The sequence below is a fragment of the Pocillopora verrucosa genome, chromosome 3 (genome assembly GCF_036669915.1).
Source record: "Pocillopora verrucosa isolate sample1 chromosome 3, ASM3666991v2, whole genome shotgun sequence".
Lineage (NCBI taxonomy): Eukaryota > Metazoa > Cnidaria > Anthozoa > Scleractinia > Pocilloporidae > Pocillopora > Pocillopora verrucosa.
In genome coordinates this window covers 10,661,024-10,678,127 of record NC_089314.1, presented here as the reverse complement: position 1 = coordinate 10,678,127, position 17,104 = coordinate 10,661,024, and the positions used below count along the sequence as shown (strand labels likewise).

Genomic DNA, 17,104 nt, shown 5'->3' with positions numbered 1-17,104 from the left:
ATATTTGTTTATCATGCACATTGCTAATGTACAATCCAATCAGAATTAACAAGTAGAGGTTAAATTTTACTGCGAGGTTGAAGAGTAGTACGAAAGTATTAATGTTTGAGTGCACAATCAAAAAGACTTTGCATACAGTTCATAACCTAATCTTTTCAAAGGAAAATTGCCATGGAAATGCTGCCATTTTCGAAACAACCTCTTACTTACGATACAAGGTTGTTTATGGATCACAAATATGCGATTGACGTTAGTAGTGTTTTTGTAACTGAACAACACGGCTTTGTGGTCCCTGCAACACGCAGAAACTATAAATAGGTTATTACACGAATGAAAAGAATGCAAACAACCTGAAACAAAACTATTCGCACAGACGGAGAGGTCGACCTTGTTCTTATTAAAACAAACTTCAAACAAGGACAGAAAGTTGTCGTGCGAAAAGTGTGATTCGGGAAGACAAATTAATGTCGATCGCAAGTAATCAGACACGATCCCCAAGTGTGTTCATGTTAAAAAAATACACACAAAAAGATTTGATTACAAAGAAAACTAAAACCTCAGTAATCAAGAACGGTGGTTTGTAATCGTACACAAAACATAGCTCACTTCATGAAAAATTAACTCCGAATTGCTCTAGTACTTATCTGCGTGAAAAAAAATAACATTATCGGATTATCACCCGAAACAATTGTGACGATGAAATTCTTTAGCTTACAAAACGTCATTAGTTCGTGGACAAAAAGGAAGATTCGAAACAAATCACGCCGCAATCATTTGACATGTTTGGTTACATTCCGCGGCGATAAATTATCAGCCCAGAATAAAATTTACGTATTGGTTCTATGTACTAATTGCGCTCACCAAGTACTCAGAACTGTTGCTGTGGTTTCTTTCGTGGATCAATATCAACTGTAGAATGAAATAAACTAATCTCTTCTGATATAAACAGGTCGATGTCTATAAATATCCGCCGTGGCTAACTAGCTGGCTGGCCAGGTGTACACGAGGAAGAAATGGAGAAACAAGAATAATACGCCAACTCAACCTTAGAGTTGGCGTAATTTTTGTTCGTTAAAAAAGGTATCTAACATCATAAAACGTTCATTCCAATCACCAAAAGACAAGCAAAACCCAGTCAAAATGACAAATGTACCAGTAGAATTCTAAAATTTACGGTAACATTGCAGTCAGCGGAAACCGTTTCCTCTCGAAGGATGAGGTTTTGAAAAAGGGCCCGTAAGACATATTTTGAACAAGCCAGCCTTTTCGACAGATATACAAATTTACTCTGAATACGTCTAAAGAACTTTCCAGCGCTATGACAACAAATAACGAGCGAAACTCAAGACCACCTTGCTTCGTTCCTTTCACAGAGTTGACAACATCGAAGTTTTCACATAAGAATGACTTGTTCTCTTACCTGGATTAAAGAGCTCCCACGAAAGCTATTCAGAATATCTTTGTCGATAAGTCGTTCGTTAGACCGCCCCTAATTCATAAGCACCGCAGATATTTCTTCTCTAGAGAGTTCCACTCCAAAAGACCGTGGACGACCGTCAACTACTCAACGATGAATGAATTTCCGGTATGGCGCGTGTAGACTGAGTACCACTATACAATTTCTTCAGGCGAAATATGCTTCAAAAATACTACATAATTTGTTTTCGTAAAGGGAAGATTCAAGATCACAATTTCAATTTCTCTCGTCGAAATTTGCGGTAAAACTGTGAAAGGATAATTAACTTATTCTATTCAGCCAATCTATTACTCACGTTACAAAGTAACATATCTTGTCAGCGGTGTATCTCGGCAAGTGCCCGGTGTATTGTGGTAAAATTTTCAAAATGGCGGCAATTTTTGTCTCCTAGAGGTACAATAACATTTAAAACATTTTGAATCACAAAATCAATTTGCCGACGCGACACATTGTCAATACCGTTAACTATCGTGGCCAAGTCCTTGCTGCATCTGTACAGAGAGCTCATGATTGCTAATGCGGTGCAACAAAATTAGGTTAATTTCGTTTTTAGGTTTTCTTGTCATATTGTTAGTATCTTTTAACGTTTTCCTGTTGAGTAAGCTAAACAACGTCAGTGGGGAGGGATATCTCATTAGATTCAAGGTAAGCCAGTTGGGCTGATCACTGATGGTATTTTTTTTAGAAAGGAAATCGCGGTCAGATGATGAGAAGTTCGGATCTCTTGGTGACATGTATGTTAGAACATTTCTTTTAGTTCCCTTCTGAACCCAACTTTTAAACAGTGGGAGCAATTTTTTGAAGCAGTATTACTGAAGTTACTCAGGGGAAGATTACCGTACAGCTACATACGTGTTGTGCGCACAGCACGTGGATGAAAGATACACAAATGGCATAATAAAAGATTACCTACTACGAACTACTACGACTACGACAACTTCCTTAAAAAATCCTGTTAGTTGTCTGTCGACCGACAGTTTTAAGCTCACCTGTTGGCTGACAGTTGGCCAAAAGACAGCTGACGGTTGGTGATATGTCACTAAGTTGATGGTAACAATATTATCACATTACTGCTGGGCGTGAAATTACGCCTACTACAGGCGCCAATGCGACTAAATTTTCACTTTGGCGACCAAATCCTGAAAATTAGGCGCCAAATTGGCGACTAGAATGCTTTATCACATCCTTACTTAGAGATATGGAGAATTTAAAAGATCAGCAGAGATAAATCCGCGGCAAACTTCCTCATTAAGTTTGTTTCCAAAACGCAGCACATGCATCTTGATCGATAACTAGACGCCATCTTGGATTTAGGTGAGCTTGAACGTAGTATATCATCCATTTTAGTGTCTACGCTGTAGCATGTTGAAGATCTTTTTCCTGATTTAATTTTGAAGGGTCTATCCAGAACGTTGACAGCATTAAAAAAAGGTTTTGTCTGTAAATGGCGACCAACTTTTTTGAATTGGCTACCACTTTGAATAATTTAGGAGCCAAGTGGTTATCAGAAAAAAAAATTAATTTCACGCCCTGTAAAATACTGCTTTTATCGTTCAAATGTCAGTGCACATAAATGCTACATTGTATGGAAAGATGTACTTGCTGAAGGTTTTGGCCAAATTAAGAGAGAAGACAAGAGTTGCTGAAATTCCAGTCTTGCAATTGGACTGCCATTCTGGAAAGGTTACCTAAACCCCATTCCAGTGGCCTGTAGGTGACCTGTTGGTTGTCTGTTGGCTGACAGTCAGCATCAAGTTTTTTCAGGCAGTTGTTCTTTAAATTACCCAACTTTGGTTTAGAATAGTATGAGGTAACAGGGAAATGTTTCAGTGTGCTGTGGCTCATTACAGATTCAATAAACTACTTTGTTCACACAATATCATTGCCAGCTACTGTTACATGATCATGCACCAGAGAGCACAGCACAAGAAACTCACCCTGTATAGATTCTTCTTAGGTACAGATTTAAGTAAACAGTTGCTTCCCAGTTGACTCCCCTCCTTTCTCAATTTTTTATCAAAGAATCTTCTCGAAAAACAGCTGGATTTCAAACAACTTCCAACAGATTCCTCTGGCCAGTACAAAGTAGATGTTAACTTTCTTTTGGCAAAGACTCGTGTATTGAAAGAGGAACTGGATGTAACATTAGTAACTCATTGTACTTCCAATCACCTTCATTATCTACTCGAACTCACTGAGCACTGGAAAGGCCCAATATCATTAGGTGTGTAACTGTATGTTAACCAAGTTTAAGGTCTATACTGTAAGTTATACACCAGGTTATTTTAGCTTGCATTTATGGCCCAAGTGTGAAGCATACTGGTCATAAATTGGGGTGGAAAAAACAGAAGTTCTTTAACATACAGTATGTACCAAGAAAACAAGGTTTATAACTAATTTATGTCCCTGTAGTCTGGGATCAAATAGAGGGGAGAAGATTTCAATTCTCCTAAACTTTTGATTTAACAGGTCATACAATGAAAGATGATCTGTCAAATTGAGCAAGCATAGCCCTCATACTAACAGGGAGGTGTTAATAATAAGGGCTTGTTATTGTTCACAATTTAGATTGCCCAGCCAGTGTTATAATGTTAAGTTTTTGGGTTGATACATGTTGATAGTTTTACATTCACTTTAAAAAAAATGTTGAAAGTTTTACAACTCCTACTACAACTTTAAACTTTGTAAAAACAACCTAAAGCTGTTTGTGAGGGAGAAAAATATGCTCTTGGTGAGATGAAAAATATGTCAGCAGGAACATACCACCCATTCAAAGAGTCAAGCCCTATGAGACAATTTGTTATTTTAGCTTTCATTTGCCCATGAAAGGTTAAAAACAATGAGTAGTAAACAAGATTGTGGCAGCAAAATCAGCTTTAAATTTAGTGTGTCATGCATCAGGGCCAGAGAAATTGACCAATTACACCACACCCGGTAGTTGAGATCTAAAAACTTAACAACCGTTTACCTCAATTTTTTTCTATTGTTCAACAGCTGTATTTATACCAGGCTATGATGCAGTAACATCATTTACCTCTCTACTTGGCCTCTATCAGTGTCATGAAGCATTCAGAGATCGTGTGACAGTACATTTGGTGTACCCATTGTCACATCCTCCTGCAGAAAATATACTTCACCCTCATTGGAAACAAGCACTGAGTCAGCAAGGAAACTGCAACAAGTTTTTAGCAAAACTCAAGAGCAATGTGATTGGAGGAGAACATGGCAGGAATTATGCCAATGTCAAAGTATAACATATTTAATGTTCCTTGATTTGTTGATTAACTTTTTAGGGAGGGCTAACAGTTTTTCAAATTATTTAGAAATCTTATCGGATTTACTGCCCTCCTTCCATTAAAGCCCCCTCTCTAATAAGTGCCCCCCTTTTTTATCTGCATACAGCTGTAGGCGTGAGAAACTTATGCAAAACTTCCTTAACTACAAACTGCCAACAACAAAAACTATGCAGGGGTGTTAAGCCAGCTTTTTGACTTGCTGTAGCCATTTCCATAGATCTAGAGGTGTGCTAACCCAGTGCTTTTAACATGAGGAGATTTATTCTTGCTGCTTCTTTGTTATTTAAGAACTTGAAAGTATGTCCTAAAGAATGTTCAGTTGTTTTGTTTCAACCTTTGCAAGAGTCATCTTATAAAAGTCAAGCAGGAACAAAAAAAAAAAATTGAAGGCCTATGCCTATGGGGCCATATACACCCCTGCTATGGAATCTTTGTGTCCAAGGGATTATTTTTGTTTTGTGCTATAGATTACTTCCTTTCAGCCACACTTGTTTTTCCTGCTGAAATGCTGTCCATGGGTGTTTTTATATGTGTATCAGTTAGTCTTAACCACAACAGGTCTTAGTGCTTTAATGCTTTGTTTTAATTATCTTTTACAGGTGCCCTATCCAAACAATCTGTTGAGAAATGTTGGACGCTCAATCTTACCTCCAGAGGCCTATATACTGGTGGTTGATGTGGACATGATGTGTAATGGTGATCTTTATTCCAGTTTCCTTGAATACGCCCAACATATAAACCTTATGGTGAACAAAGGTATTGAAAAAAGGTGTTATTTATTTGTCATGAGAATGTAAAAAAGAAAAATCCTAGGACTTGCGCTTCAGGCCATTGACACTGTCCAATGCTCTATCACAGATCTTCAGTGAGTGCATTTGTGAGCTTGGCCATTTACTAGGTTCAGTTGTAATGAATGCTTTGCATTCTGCTTAGATTAGAGGAAAAGTGTGAAAACACATCAACAAAGATGATAAATTATGAAGTATTCCACAAATTGTAGGGAATTAAGAATATTTTCCTAAGTTATTATTAATATTATTTTAAAACTCCTTACAGCCAGCCAATGCAAACAAACTTATTGCCTCATAAAGGCTTGAATTTATCTCGGCTTTCTAAGCATGAAGTGAGTCAGAATAGTGTAGTATAGTTGGTCAGCAGTATCTCATTGAGAGCAAGTATTTAATAAAATAATAATAGTAATATTTATTATTTGTAATGCACATTTTACATGTGCATATGATCAAATGCACATAATTAGGAAATTTACTAGTGGAAGAGAGCTGGAAAGCAGCATTAATTGTAGTTTGTGTGTTTTAAATCATAGCTCTTGTTTGAAGCCTTTTTGGTATGCCTTTGTAGTCTATAACACTACATAGACAAACTCTTCCCCTTGCAAACAAATCAGTCCTGTTTCATTTAACTGGTGCTCCTAAGTGGAGCATTTATATTGGAGAAAACATTTTTTGCCCAGTAATGATTTTGTTTTCTCTTCTTCAGCTAAAAGGGTGTTTGTGGTAGCTGCTTTTGAAAGTGTTAAAAAGCTTTCACCATCACTGACAAAGAAAGAGTTATTAGGCTTGTGGGATTCTGGTAGTGTGCAGCCGTTTTATTATCAAACATGTTGGAAGTGCCAGAAGCATTTAGATTATGATGCATGGAAGAGGTAAGTCAGGGGAACACATTAAAGAATCTTTTCGTCAGACCCAGAAAACATGAAGTCTTAACCCTTTCACCCCCATGAGTGTACCAAGCCAGAATTTCTCCAAGCACACCAGTGATAATAGTAGAGAGAAATATCAATTAAGGGATTACTAGTTGGTTCAATTTCAAATTCCCCAACCTAACTTGATAAGAATTGTGTGACAAACAGTAAGGAAAGTCTCTGATGAGATCTTGGGAGTGAAAGGGTTAAATCCCAATTTGTGATCAGCATCTTATTTCTCCCCACAGTAATACTACTGAATCATTCATTAAGATCACGAGAATAAAGGAAATGATCGCCCACCTAAGATGCTTGGATTGTCAGTTCTTAAGAAAATGTATAAAGAGCAGTGTGGGGAACATGTACACTGGTGTTAGGGTGTAGAGGGTTATAGTATTTTGGTGATGTTTCACTGTGTTGTGAACAACCACTCTGTCCAAGCAGCTCACAGCACCATATAGTTCATACCATTCTCCATAGCATCAATAGACTGTTGCTCTCCTTGAATTGGAGGCTAGTCTGACAATTTATGGCAGGAAAGGTGCATAACATGCATTCCTCCCAAGAATTCTACACCATTCCTTGGACACTTAACTGAACCCTGGACCACACAATTCCCAAGAAAGCAACAAAACCAAAACATATATCTTTTGTGATGTGTAACTTTCATCACACTTAATTGAAATGTTTTTTACAAGACATTAAAGCTTGAAATATTTCAAGAGTTCATGTATCATAGTGGCAAAGGAAAAGAATGTGACTTATCTTCTGTGACATGCTATGATATCCTTATTATTAAATACTGGATCATTGGATAATGCAAATCAAAAATTTTCATTGGCTTAGCAACATGGGTTATGAGCCATTATACATGACTGTACAATGCACAAGCATGATGACGAAGTCAACCATTGTAACATTCCATCTGTACTTACAAAGTAAAGTTGGGAAGATTTGTATATATTTCTGGACATTTTTAATAAACAATTATTCCTCTTGCACTTGTTGGATAACAATGAGATGATAGCCAACTCAGTCCTATGAGCCTTGTTGGCTATCATCTCATATCCAACATGCACTCTTGGAATCATTGGTAATAGCCTATTTATCATACCATGGTAACAGAATGGATACAAAAATGCAAAACATGATGTTTACTCTTGACATACAATAATTGTTCATGGTTATTATAGAGTGTTCAGTGTCATAATTAGTAACATCTCATCTCTATTTTTAGCTATATCTCTTCAGACAATTTGCAGATAGCTTATTCTGTTGATTGGAAGGATCCATGGGAACCTTTTTACATTGCACCCAATCATGTTCCTCTATATGATGAGAGATTCAAGCAGGTATGAACTTTCTAACAGGGAATCTGCAATTTTTATAGTTAGGATAAAACCTAACCAGCCAACCAAAGAATGTGGTATTTCCACCTTGAGTGAGGTATTTGTCAATTAGAGTTTCCTACTTCCTACTTCCTCAGAACAGAGAAAAATAACCTAACCTTTTTAGGTATATCATATTTCACCTGAAGATGTCAAAGGGAAAATTGATCTTCAAATTTCTAAAGCAACACAACTGCAAACAAGAAAGATACTTGCACTCAATTGTGAGATATCAAGTTAAACATTTGAAGAGAATGTATGCCCATGTATTATTCTTTATTTAATAATTATCGTTAACTTTTTTGGATTATTTATTTTCAGTATGGGTTTAATAGGATCAGTCAAGTCTGTGAGACTCACACTGCTGGCTATGACTTTGTGGTCCTCAACAATGCTTTTCTTATTCATCATGGTTTCAAAACCAGAGACGGATTTCACTCTGCCAAGGATGAGGAAAACAACCGTAACAGAGATCTTTTTAGGACATTTAAAAAGGAACTTAAGTCTAAATATCCACAGTCAACAAATCACTGTTGACAGACAATGTACCACTTAAACTGATTAACATGAAAATACCAAATATTTATTAAGACACTCAACTCTTTTTATCTTATTGAGAGAAAAGAAAGATTTTTCTAAGCTAGACATGAGTGAGAGCGTAATAGTTTGACAGATATGTTGCATAATTTCCCTTAACAGTAACTTTTCTAGGGTATATATATCATGGAATTATTGCACCTTAAAGCAAGTTGGTGTTTAATTTAAAGAGGCTTTAAGTTTTCCAGTTTTTTTTTTTTATCTTATTAAGAGAAAAGAGGAACTTTGTGATGCTAGAGGTGTGTGAAAGCATAATTTAATGACAGTTTGACAGAAAGGTCACATTATTATCCAAAACAGTAACTTTTTTCAAGTTATGTATCATGGATATATAATTAGTGATAAATTAATTACAATTAATTAATTAATTAATAATAAAAGGAAGTGGTTGAGGGAGCTTGATATCTTCCATTTCTATTCCTCTATGGTTTCTAAACAATATGTACAGATTTTATTACAAAAAATACAATTATTGTAACAATTTAGTCATATAATTGTTAACTTTTATTAAATATGTTAAGAATATCTAATGTTTTGAGATCTGACTGATACCTTAGTTTGTCACTACTGCTTGAGTTAAAATTATCACTCATTAATAAATAAACAGAAACAGGCTGTTATCACCTTAATTGAAAAGAAAGGAAAAAACAAAAGGTTGGTGAAGAATTGGTGTCCAATATCTCTTGTTAATGTTGATGCTAAATTGGCGTCTAAAACTTTGGCAAAGCGTTTGGAAAAGGTACTTCCTGAAGTAATTCATTTTAATCAAAATGCGTTTGTAAAGGGGAGAACAATTTTTGATGCCATCAGAACGATTAATGTTGCAATTGAATATGCTAGGTACAAAGATTTACCTGGGATTCTCATAGCTCTAGACTTTGAAAAAGCTTTTGACTCCCTCAATTTAAATTTTCTTTTAAGAGTACAACATGCATTTAACTTTGATCCTTCTTTTATTCAGTGGATATACGGGTCTCATATAACAACGCCTCTAGCTGTGTAATGAACAATGATTTTACAACAACCTTTTGTGATAAGTAGGGGAGTAAGAGAGGGAGGCCCTCTCTCCCTACCTGTTTATGATAGCTTTGGAGACCTCAGCTATAAAGATAAGAGAAGATGATGGCATTAAGGGTATTACAATACGAGATGAACCTGTTAAACTTTCCCTTTTCACTAATGATATGACCTGCTTTATCAAAGATAGCAAACCTATTCGTTATGCTGAAGACTTTTGGTGAATGTTCTGGTTTAAAAATAAATAATGAAAGAACCAAGGCATTAGCTTTAGGAAAAAGTAGATCTCTTTGGGAGGGGCCACATCCTGATTTGCCAAATCTTTGTAACACAATTAAAATTCTAGGCATAAATGTATTTAAATGTATTCTGTGTACTCAGTGATTTAGGGGTCCAACAAATAAGTTTCGATTGTTAATTGCCTCAATGAAGAGTCACTAAAACTGTATTTAATTTCCAGTAATACCATGTAAATATGTACAAAAAAAGTCTTTAAAACAACTTTTAAATGACACAATATACACAATACAGCTTAAGAAGTCAGTTTTGAAATAATGTCATTTTCCATCAATTTGATGACTTCAGGAGTTACATTTATTTATAAGAAACCACAAAATATTATGGTCCCTCACATCTCCTTTTGCTTGTGGTTGCTGATACAACACACTTCCATGGTCATCCATACCGCATTTGGCCGCATTCTGATTTGCCAAATCTTTGTAACACTATTAAAATTCTAGGCGTAAATGTATTTAAATGTATTCTGTGTACTCAGTGATTTAGGGGTCTAACAAATAAGTTTTGATTGTCAATTGCCTCATTGAAGAGTCACTAAAATTGTATTTAATTTCCAGTAATACCATGTAAATATGTACAAAAATAGTCTTTAAAACAACTTTTAAATGACACAATATACACAATACAGCTTAAGAGGTCAGTTTTGAAATAATGTCATTTTCCATCAATTTGATGACTTCAGGAGTTACATTTATTTATAAGAAACCACAAAATATTATGATCCCTCGCATCTCTTTTTGCTTGTGGTTGCTGATACAACACACTTTTATGGTCATCCATACTTCTCCCAAGAGGAGAGAATCTATTAAACTGTTAGAGTGTCAATTATACTGACCAATCTGAAACTTTTTGATATCCAGTAAAATCATGAAATCCAATCTTCCTTCAGATGAAACTGGACAAAACCTAAAGTACTTCCTCACTTGTCTCTGTGCTTGCAATGATTATTTTAATAAATTTATCCAATTAGTACAGCTTGTGGGGATAGAATCTCTTCTCAGGAGTTGGTGATTTTAGATTTGGCTTTTTTGGAGGAGAAACAAGTTGTGGGTTAGGGGTCTCATAACCTTTGTGTTGTTGACTGTTCACAACATTTGATTCCTGTTCAACTCCATCAAGAAAGTCTAGAATGTCCAATGAGGAACTGTTGTTTGAAGAAGCGTACACTTTTGTATCAGTAGTTGGAAACTGACAGTTTCTTTGTTCAAACAAACATCGGCGAACATCACTGACATACAAATAGTTATGGTCCTTTTCCTCCTTATGTCTTGCCTCTTTCTCCACAGCACTAGGGCATGGATCCTGCATAGGAAGTTTACACCAGAGTTACCAAAAACAAGTTCTCTACTGGTCGATCCTTGTGATAACTTTTCAAACAAAATGATAGTTGGCAAAAAAGTTCATACACCATTAATTACCTCACTCTTATGATTTCTCAACTTTCCATCCTTCCAGAGCTCTTACATATATGTAAGGAGATTATCATGTCAAATCCTTACTGCTAACTTTTCAATACCTGGTATTCTTTTGGTTGAACTGTTTCTGCACAGGAATAAACTCTTGGAGCATTGGCAGAAACTACTTGAGTCACTTTGACTTGCTGTGCTTTTGTCTTCAGTGAATGACTCTCCATGGCAGCCAAATTCTTGTGCTGTTCATTTTGAAGCAGGCAGTCATGACAGTGATGTTTCTCATTACCCTGAGCTGTACTTTCATTTCCTATGTACCCAGTTGAAGCTGCAATTTCATCTGAGGTTAAGATAAGACAAGGTAAATACAATAGACTCTGTTTCCCAATACAAAGGAAATGTGATGCCGGGCAGATAGCTATTTTGTGGTGCTGAATATCACACAATCTAAGTTGTTATTTGTACATACCTTTTGATTTTCTTTTAAGACATCGCTTTTGGACTTGAGAGGTTACTCCAACATTGTTTGCAGTACTTTGTGTTTGGCTATTAACAGAACTTGAAAAATGTATTCCTTAGAAAATTTCCTGTGGTAATGTTTTCAAGGTTGGTCCTGGTATCTTGACTAAAATATCCTTAGTTATCATTATTATAACAATTCTCTCATCTTCATCAGTAAGTGGAAATAGCAAGCTGGATCAAATACACTTTTTGGGTCAAACATGTTGATTATTTCTTTAAAATAAAATCTGCATCTATTTACCTTTGTTTAATCATTTTTCTCAGTTGTTCCCGGACTTCAACCAAGTAGTCTACGGGGAAAAAAAGTGGAAATAGGAAACTATATTCTAAACAAAAAAAATTGTCAATTCATACAAAGGCTTTTGTTTTACAAACTAAGGTTTTTGTTTTACAAAGGTTAAAATAGTAAGGACTTTTGTTTAAACTGTGGCATGTAAATTCTTAGAAGGTGGGACCAACATTCCAGTAATAGCTTAAAAGTATACCAACAAATGATTAGAACCCTGTAGCAGTTGACTACTCCCACCTGCACAATCAGAATATATGATCAACTAGACTTGTAAATACATGCATGGATCAGTAAGACATAGACACGTTAGTGACCTTCTCATATCAAGAGTTATATTCTTCAGAAAATATGTTTTCTTACTTCTTCCATGAAATGTCTCCAAGGGTCTCAAGGATTCAGTTAAATGTTCTGATATTTCTTGTAGTGGTGTCTAAAGGAGGTGTGAGAACAGTTTTTGTCTCATGATAGAAATAATTTCACTGTCTTGATTATTAATGATATATATTTCATATCATTTGCACTGATAATTAGTTATTAGTAATTTAGGCCTACAAATTACCACTTTTGAAGCAAGACCATGTATATAAGCAAACCTTCTATGGTGCAATATTGATTAAAGGAAAAAAACATACAACAGACACACCTTAAATGCTAGCATAGATTCACTTTGAGGTGTAATCTGTCGAGGAGTAATCCTTCGCACTGGGGTAATTCTACTTTTGTCAGGGTTGCTGTATCTACCAGTGGAACTGCAAGAGCTATCAGTAAGGTATTCACATATCAAATACAAGGATGGAAAAAAATGTCCACAGAGAGTGGACAGAGAGTGCCACTGATCCTCTTAATAGGAATCCTAGTCATCTGGGTTCTCTAACTTTGTCTTAAAACTCTCCAAGTGGAAATAACTATGAACAGTTACATGTTCTGCCAAAAACCATGATTGAACCAAAGGCCAAGCACTCTGGCAGATAGGGAAATTTCTTAAGACACTTTATTACTTATTCTTATGTAATAAAAAGGTAAATTTAATACCTCTGAGTTTTACTGCTACCAGCAGAGCTCTGTATTCTAAAAATGAAAAAGAAAATACTATTATAATAATGTGAATATATGTCAATGTTTGGCAAGAATTCACACTGCAAGGAATAGGATGCCTATTTTATTGTCCACCTTGATCTTTTTTTAAATAATCATTACTATGTATTATCATTGTTATCATTTGTTATCATTATTTATCATAGATTATTAATAAAACACAACTTAGAATGAAATATTAACTTACAGAGAGTCTCTTTCTCCAGAAATGTGCTGGACTGGAGAATCTATTTTGGAAAAAAAATTGTTGTGATTTATCGGTACCCATGATCATAACTCATATGTAATAATTTCATTTGGAAATAGAGTGTAATAGCTGGAAACTTACCTTGGCCTTCTTGCAGACTGCCACTGCAAGATAAGTATATTTTGAAGGAGGAACAATCAAGTACTTTAGCCATATCTTCTGCAGTTTTTGCCTTGACATTTTCAAATTTCTAAGAAATGTGAAAGAACATCTGTCAAATATGCTGATTTGGACAATATCATCACTAGTAGGGCTGTAAGTTACACTCTAAACTTTTCAACTGTTTACATGAAGCTTGCAACTACAGACACTTTCCAGAGAGCTTTCTTGGACATAAGTCACCTTAGCAAGCTGTCAGCATTGGAAAAAATAAATAGTTTCTTTTCAACTCATTGGTAACTATTATTATTATATAAATGTTTACTTTACCACTTACCTTTTTACATATTTTTTGCTTGAGATTCTCTGCCAAACCAAATAAGGTACAAACAAATTAGGAGAGATTTATGCTTGATAGAAATACTCCCATTGGTCCAGGGGTGATGCAAAGCAGTTGCATTAACAGGCTGTAAACCAATATTATAATTGTTATTTTCTCACCTCTCAAAATTGTGTTGGATCTTTTGGCCTTGTTGTATATACCCAGTTGTCTCTACAATTTACATGAAACATAGTCATTTATAAATGAAATTACTTATAAAGCAAACTTTCATATACATGAACCTGATGGATTCAGATATTGTTTTCTCTTATTTTACATTTAGATACTAAAAAAATTATAAGCTTCCTTTTCCAGGAAAAGAGAAACAAGGTCTTGAATGAAATAATTATCATGATCAATTGAATTATAATGGTCAAAGTAATTAAAAATCATGCAGGATCAGCAACAATTTTACAAGCAAGGTATCTTGTTTAGCATAATTTGGAACACTGTTATTGCAATAAATTGGCTATATACATCCTTATGGCAGACTTTTGATGCAAGGAAAGAAAATCAAGTATTTTAAACATATTATTAGCCTGAAGTGTTTATAACTCCCCCATATTACAAGACCCTGTTTAGCTTGACTTTGGAAAAAAATCTTATTGTACATAGATCTTGATTGTACAACATATATTAAGTTATCAGCTCAAAATTGTCATATGCATTTGACAGCAATCATATTTTTGTACAAGTACCATATTAGTGATTAGTCCTCTGCTGGTTTTACAAAACTAAAATGCTTGATACTAAACTACATGGCTTTCTCCAAATGTCAAATGGTATTAAACAACTGATAAACTTTTTGTCTATTCTATTTATTGGTGAAGATTGATAATCCCAGAAATATATGTGTTTGTGACAAGGGAACAGTTTCTTTTTACTACCATTCCAAAGCATTTACTTACTGTAATTCTGTTCTTTGAAATAATGGCAATGTTAGGGTCATTTAACTGCTCTTTCCTTCTCTTGGAATGCTAGGGTTTTCAGAAAAACACATACGTTTTAAGACAAAAAATAGCAAGTGGAGAAATATAGTCATCAGAACATCATATACATGTAACAGCCATTGATTAAATAGCGCATGTGATGCTGACTGAGTTTTTGTGCTAACCTCTGTTTTAGAACCACAGACATGTTTGGATCTTGAGTGCTTGTGCTCACTTGAACTTGGGCTAACTTTAGAAGAGGAATGCTTTTTCATATGATGTGCACTTGTCATCTATCAAAAAAAATTCAAAAGCCAATCACACTTTTATAAAACATTACTTAACCTTTAACCCCTAAGGGTGACTGGCAACTAATTTCTCCTCGCAATATCAGCCTTCAATCAAACATTAAGGTCATGAGAATAAGGGAAATGATCAACAACCAAAGAACTCTTGACTGTTAAACAAATTCTCCTTTTCAGACCCTTAGGAATTGTATTAAGAACAGTACGGAGAATAAGCATACTGATGTTAGGATGTAAAGGGTTAATAGGTTAAAAAATAACTCATGTTTGTAAAATCCAATTTAACTCTTCATAAATTTGTACAGATTGATTGTGTGTAACCATATGGAACAGAGTGAAAAGCAACTATAATGGATGGAAAAATCAGAAATAACAGTAATTCAGCAAATGAGGAGTTGAATAACATTGACGCTACAGTGAACTGTTTTTGATATGAGACTTGACACCAAAGCTCAGTAACTATAAGAGCAAAGTGCTTTATAAGAACCTTTTCATGTGATTGTTTTTTTCTTCTTTCTTTTTCAGCCTCTTTATTATTCTTTTCTTCTCACTTATCTACTTTTCTTGCCTTTTTTGGACTATCAGTCTTACTATCTACTCCATCACTGTCTACACTATCAGAGCACAAAACGCGGCAAAATGACTTCCGAAATGTATCTCCCTTTTCTTTTCCGAGATATTTTTTAAGAATATAAAATCAATTAAGAAAAGACAGATTAAACAGCGGGAACTATAAGCCTGGTAAGAATTGGGTTTGTATAATAACGTACTATACAACACATCAAGATTTTGAAAACTGCTATAGCTCACTGTCATATTATTTTATACACAAGAAAAAGATTTTGAAAACTTCTATAGCTTACTGTCATATCAACTTGGGGATGAGAAATAGTTAGGGCTAGTTTTAAATGTTGTATGTAAAATCAAGAGTAGAATAAAGATTAGAAAGCTTGAGCTGAAAAGAAATAAAAACCAATCGACACCTCACCATGTCGATGTTTCATTCGCATGTTGACCTAATTTCTGGCTGGTATCTGGTCTTCTACGTGAAAAGAACGCCATCATGCTTATCAAACTACATCAGAGGGAAGAAAATCCAATGTATAAGTTCAGTTTTCTTTCCACTCTTAGGAGATTTCTGGAGAAAAGAGGGAACTGAATTGCAAAAAATTTACGTAGTAACAAAAGTTGACATTACGCGGCCATCTTGCTCGTTCGCGCGCTTTTTCGCTCACGCTCTTCCCGCCAAATGAGCAATGGGAAATGCTGGAATGGAACAGGACTGATGATTGTTGGGAACACGATTAGGACGTGCAAATAACTATACCCAATTCATTTTATAAGTTTTTTCTTACAGAGGCAATTAATACAATCATCAAAACATTGGAAATTTCACTAATAAGTCTCTCATGTGAATAAATTATATGAACAAGAAATTTTCTGAGAGCTGCCATGTAGAGAGAAAAGGTAAGGAAAAATCATAAATCTCATCAATTACCTTCATTTCAGAAATAGCTCTAGCAAATAAATACAATGATCTCACAAAACTTTCACTAACGACTTTCTCTTTGTTGTCATCTTTATTTTGTATCCCTATGTTTTTTTCCTCTTTTTTCTTAGTTACCTTTTGCTTCAATTCATTTACCTAGTTTTCTTTATTTCATCTTCATCCCTTTTTGTTTTCTTTAAGTGATAATTTAGTAATTAGTACTGTAATGTTTTATGTACCTCAATGGTATACATAATGCAAATAAACAAACAAATAAATGAATGAATAGATACAGCGATTTCCATAACAATTCCTTTTTTTGATCAGATTGTGATTATGAAAAATTGTTTACCTGGGTGGTTGATGCCATGCTTTTCAACACAGATATCATAAACTGGTGAAAAAAAGTTCCACTGTCATACTGCTCATTAAATTCTTGTCCCTAAGCAAGCAATGCCCAAGGAAGAATTGAAGGGCTCTTGGGGGTGAATGTTTTAGACAAGACCTTAACCCTTTAACAACCATGACTGACCATGGCATCATTTTTCCTTAAAATATCTACAC

The 17,104-nt window shown here is 35.0% G+C and overlaps 2 protein-coding genes across 3 annotated transcripts; one reads left to right on the top strand and one right to left on the bottom strand.

The window, feature by feature from the left end:
* Positions 1-1,851: 1,851 nt before the first annotated feature.
* LOC131797941 (beta-1,4-glucuronyltransferase 1) lies at positions 1,852-8,858 on the top strand. Its single transcript, XM_059115606.2, has 7 exons — positions 1,852-2,122; positions 3,500-3,701; positions 4,472-4,725; positions 5,373-5,529; positions 6,271-6,436; positions 7,713-7,827; positions 8,185-8,858. The coding sequence occupies exons 1-7, from the start codon at positions 1,994-1,996 to the stop codon at positions 8,398-8,400; spliced, it is 1,239 nt and encodes a 412-aa protein (XP_058971589.2). The 5' UTR covers positions 1,852-1,993; the 3' UTR covers positions 8,401-8,858.
* A 230-nt stretch (positions 8,859-9,088) lies between these two features.
* Positions 9,089-16,215, bottom strand: LOC131797936 (uncharacterized). Of its 2 annotated transcripts, none has more exons than XM_059115602.2 (14): positions 16,040-16,215; positions 14,932-15,039; positions 14,726-14,794; positions 13,937-13,988; positions 13,773-13,801; positions 13,418-13,526; positions 13,277-13,316; positions 13,027-13,062; positions 12,638-12,743; positions 12,355-12,424; positions 11,947-11,995; positions 11,653-11,741; positions 11,291-11,523; positions 9,089-11,076 (listed from the first exon to the last, which is right to left on the bottom strand). In XM_059115602.2, the coding sequence occupies exons 1-14, from the start codon at positions 16,040-16,042 to the stop codon at positions 10,741-10,743; spliced, it is 1,329 nt and encodes a 442-aa protein (XP_058971585.2). In that variant the 5' UTR covers positions 16,043-16,215; the 3' UTR covers positions 9,089-10,740. The 2 variants fall into 2 exon arrangements, with proteins under 2 accessions (XP_058971585.2, XP_058971584.2); XM_059115601.2 differs by having other exon boundaries at positions 12,638-12,752; positions 16,040-16,214.
* Between the last annotated feature and the right edge of the window lie 889 nt (positions 16,216-17,104).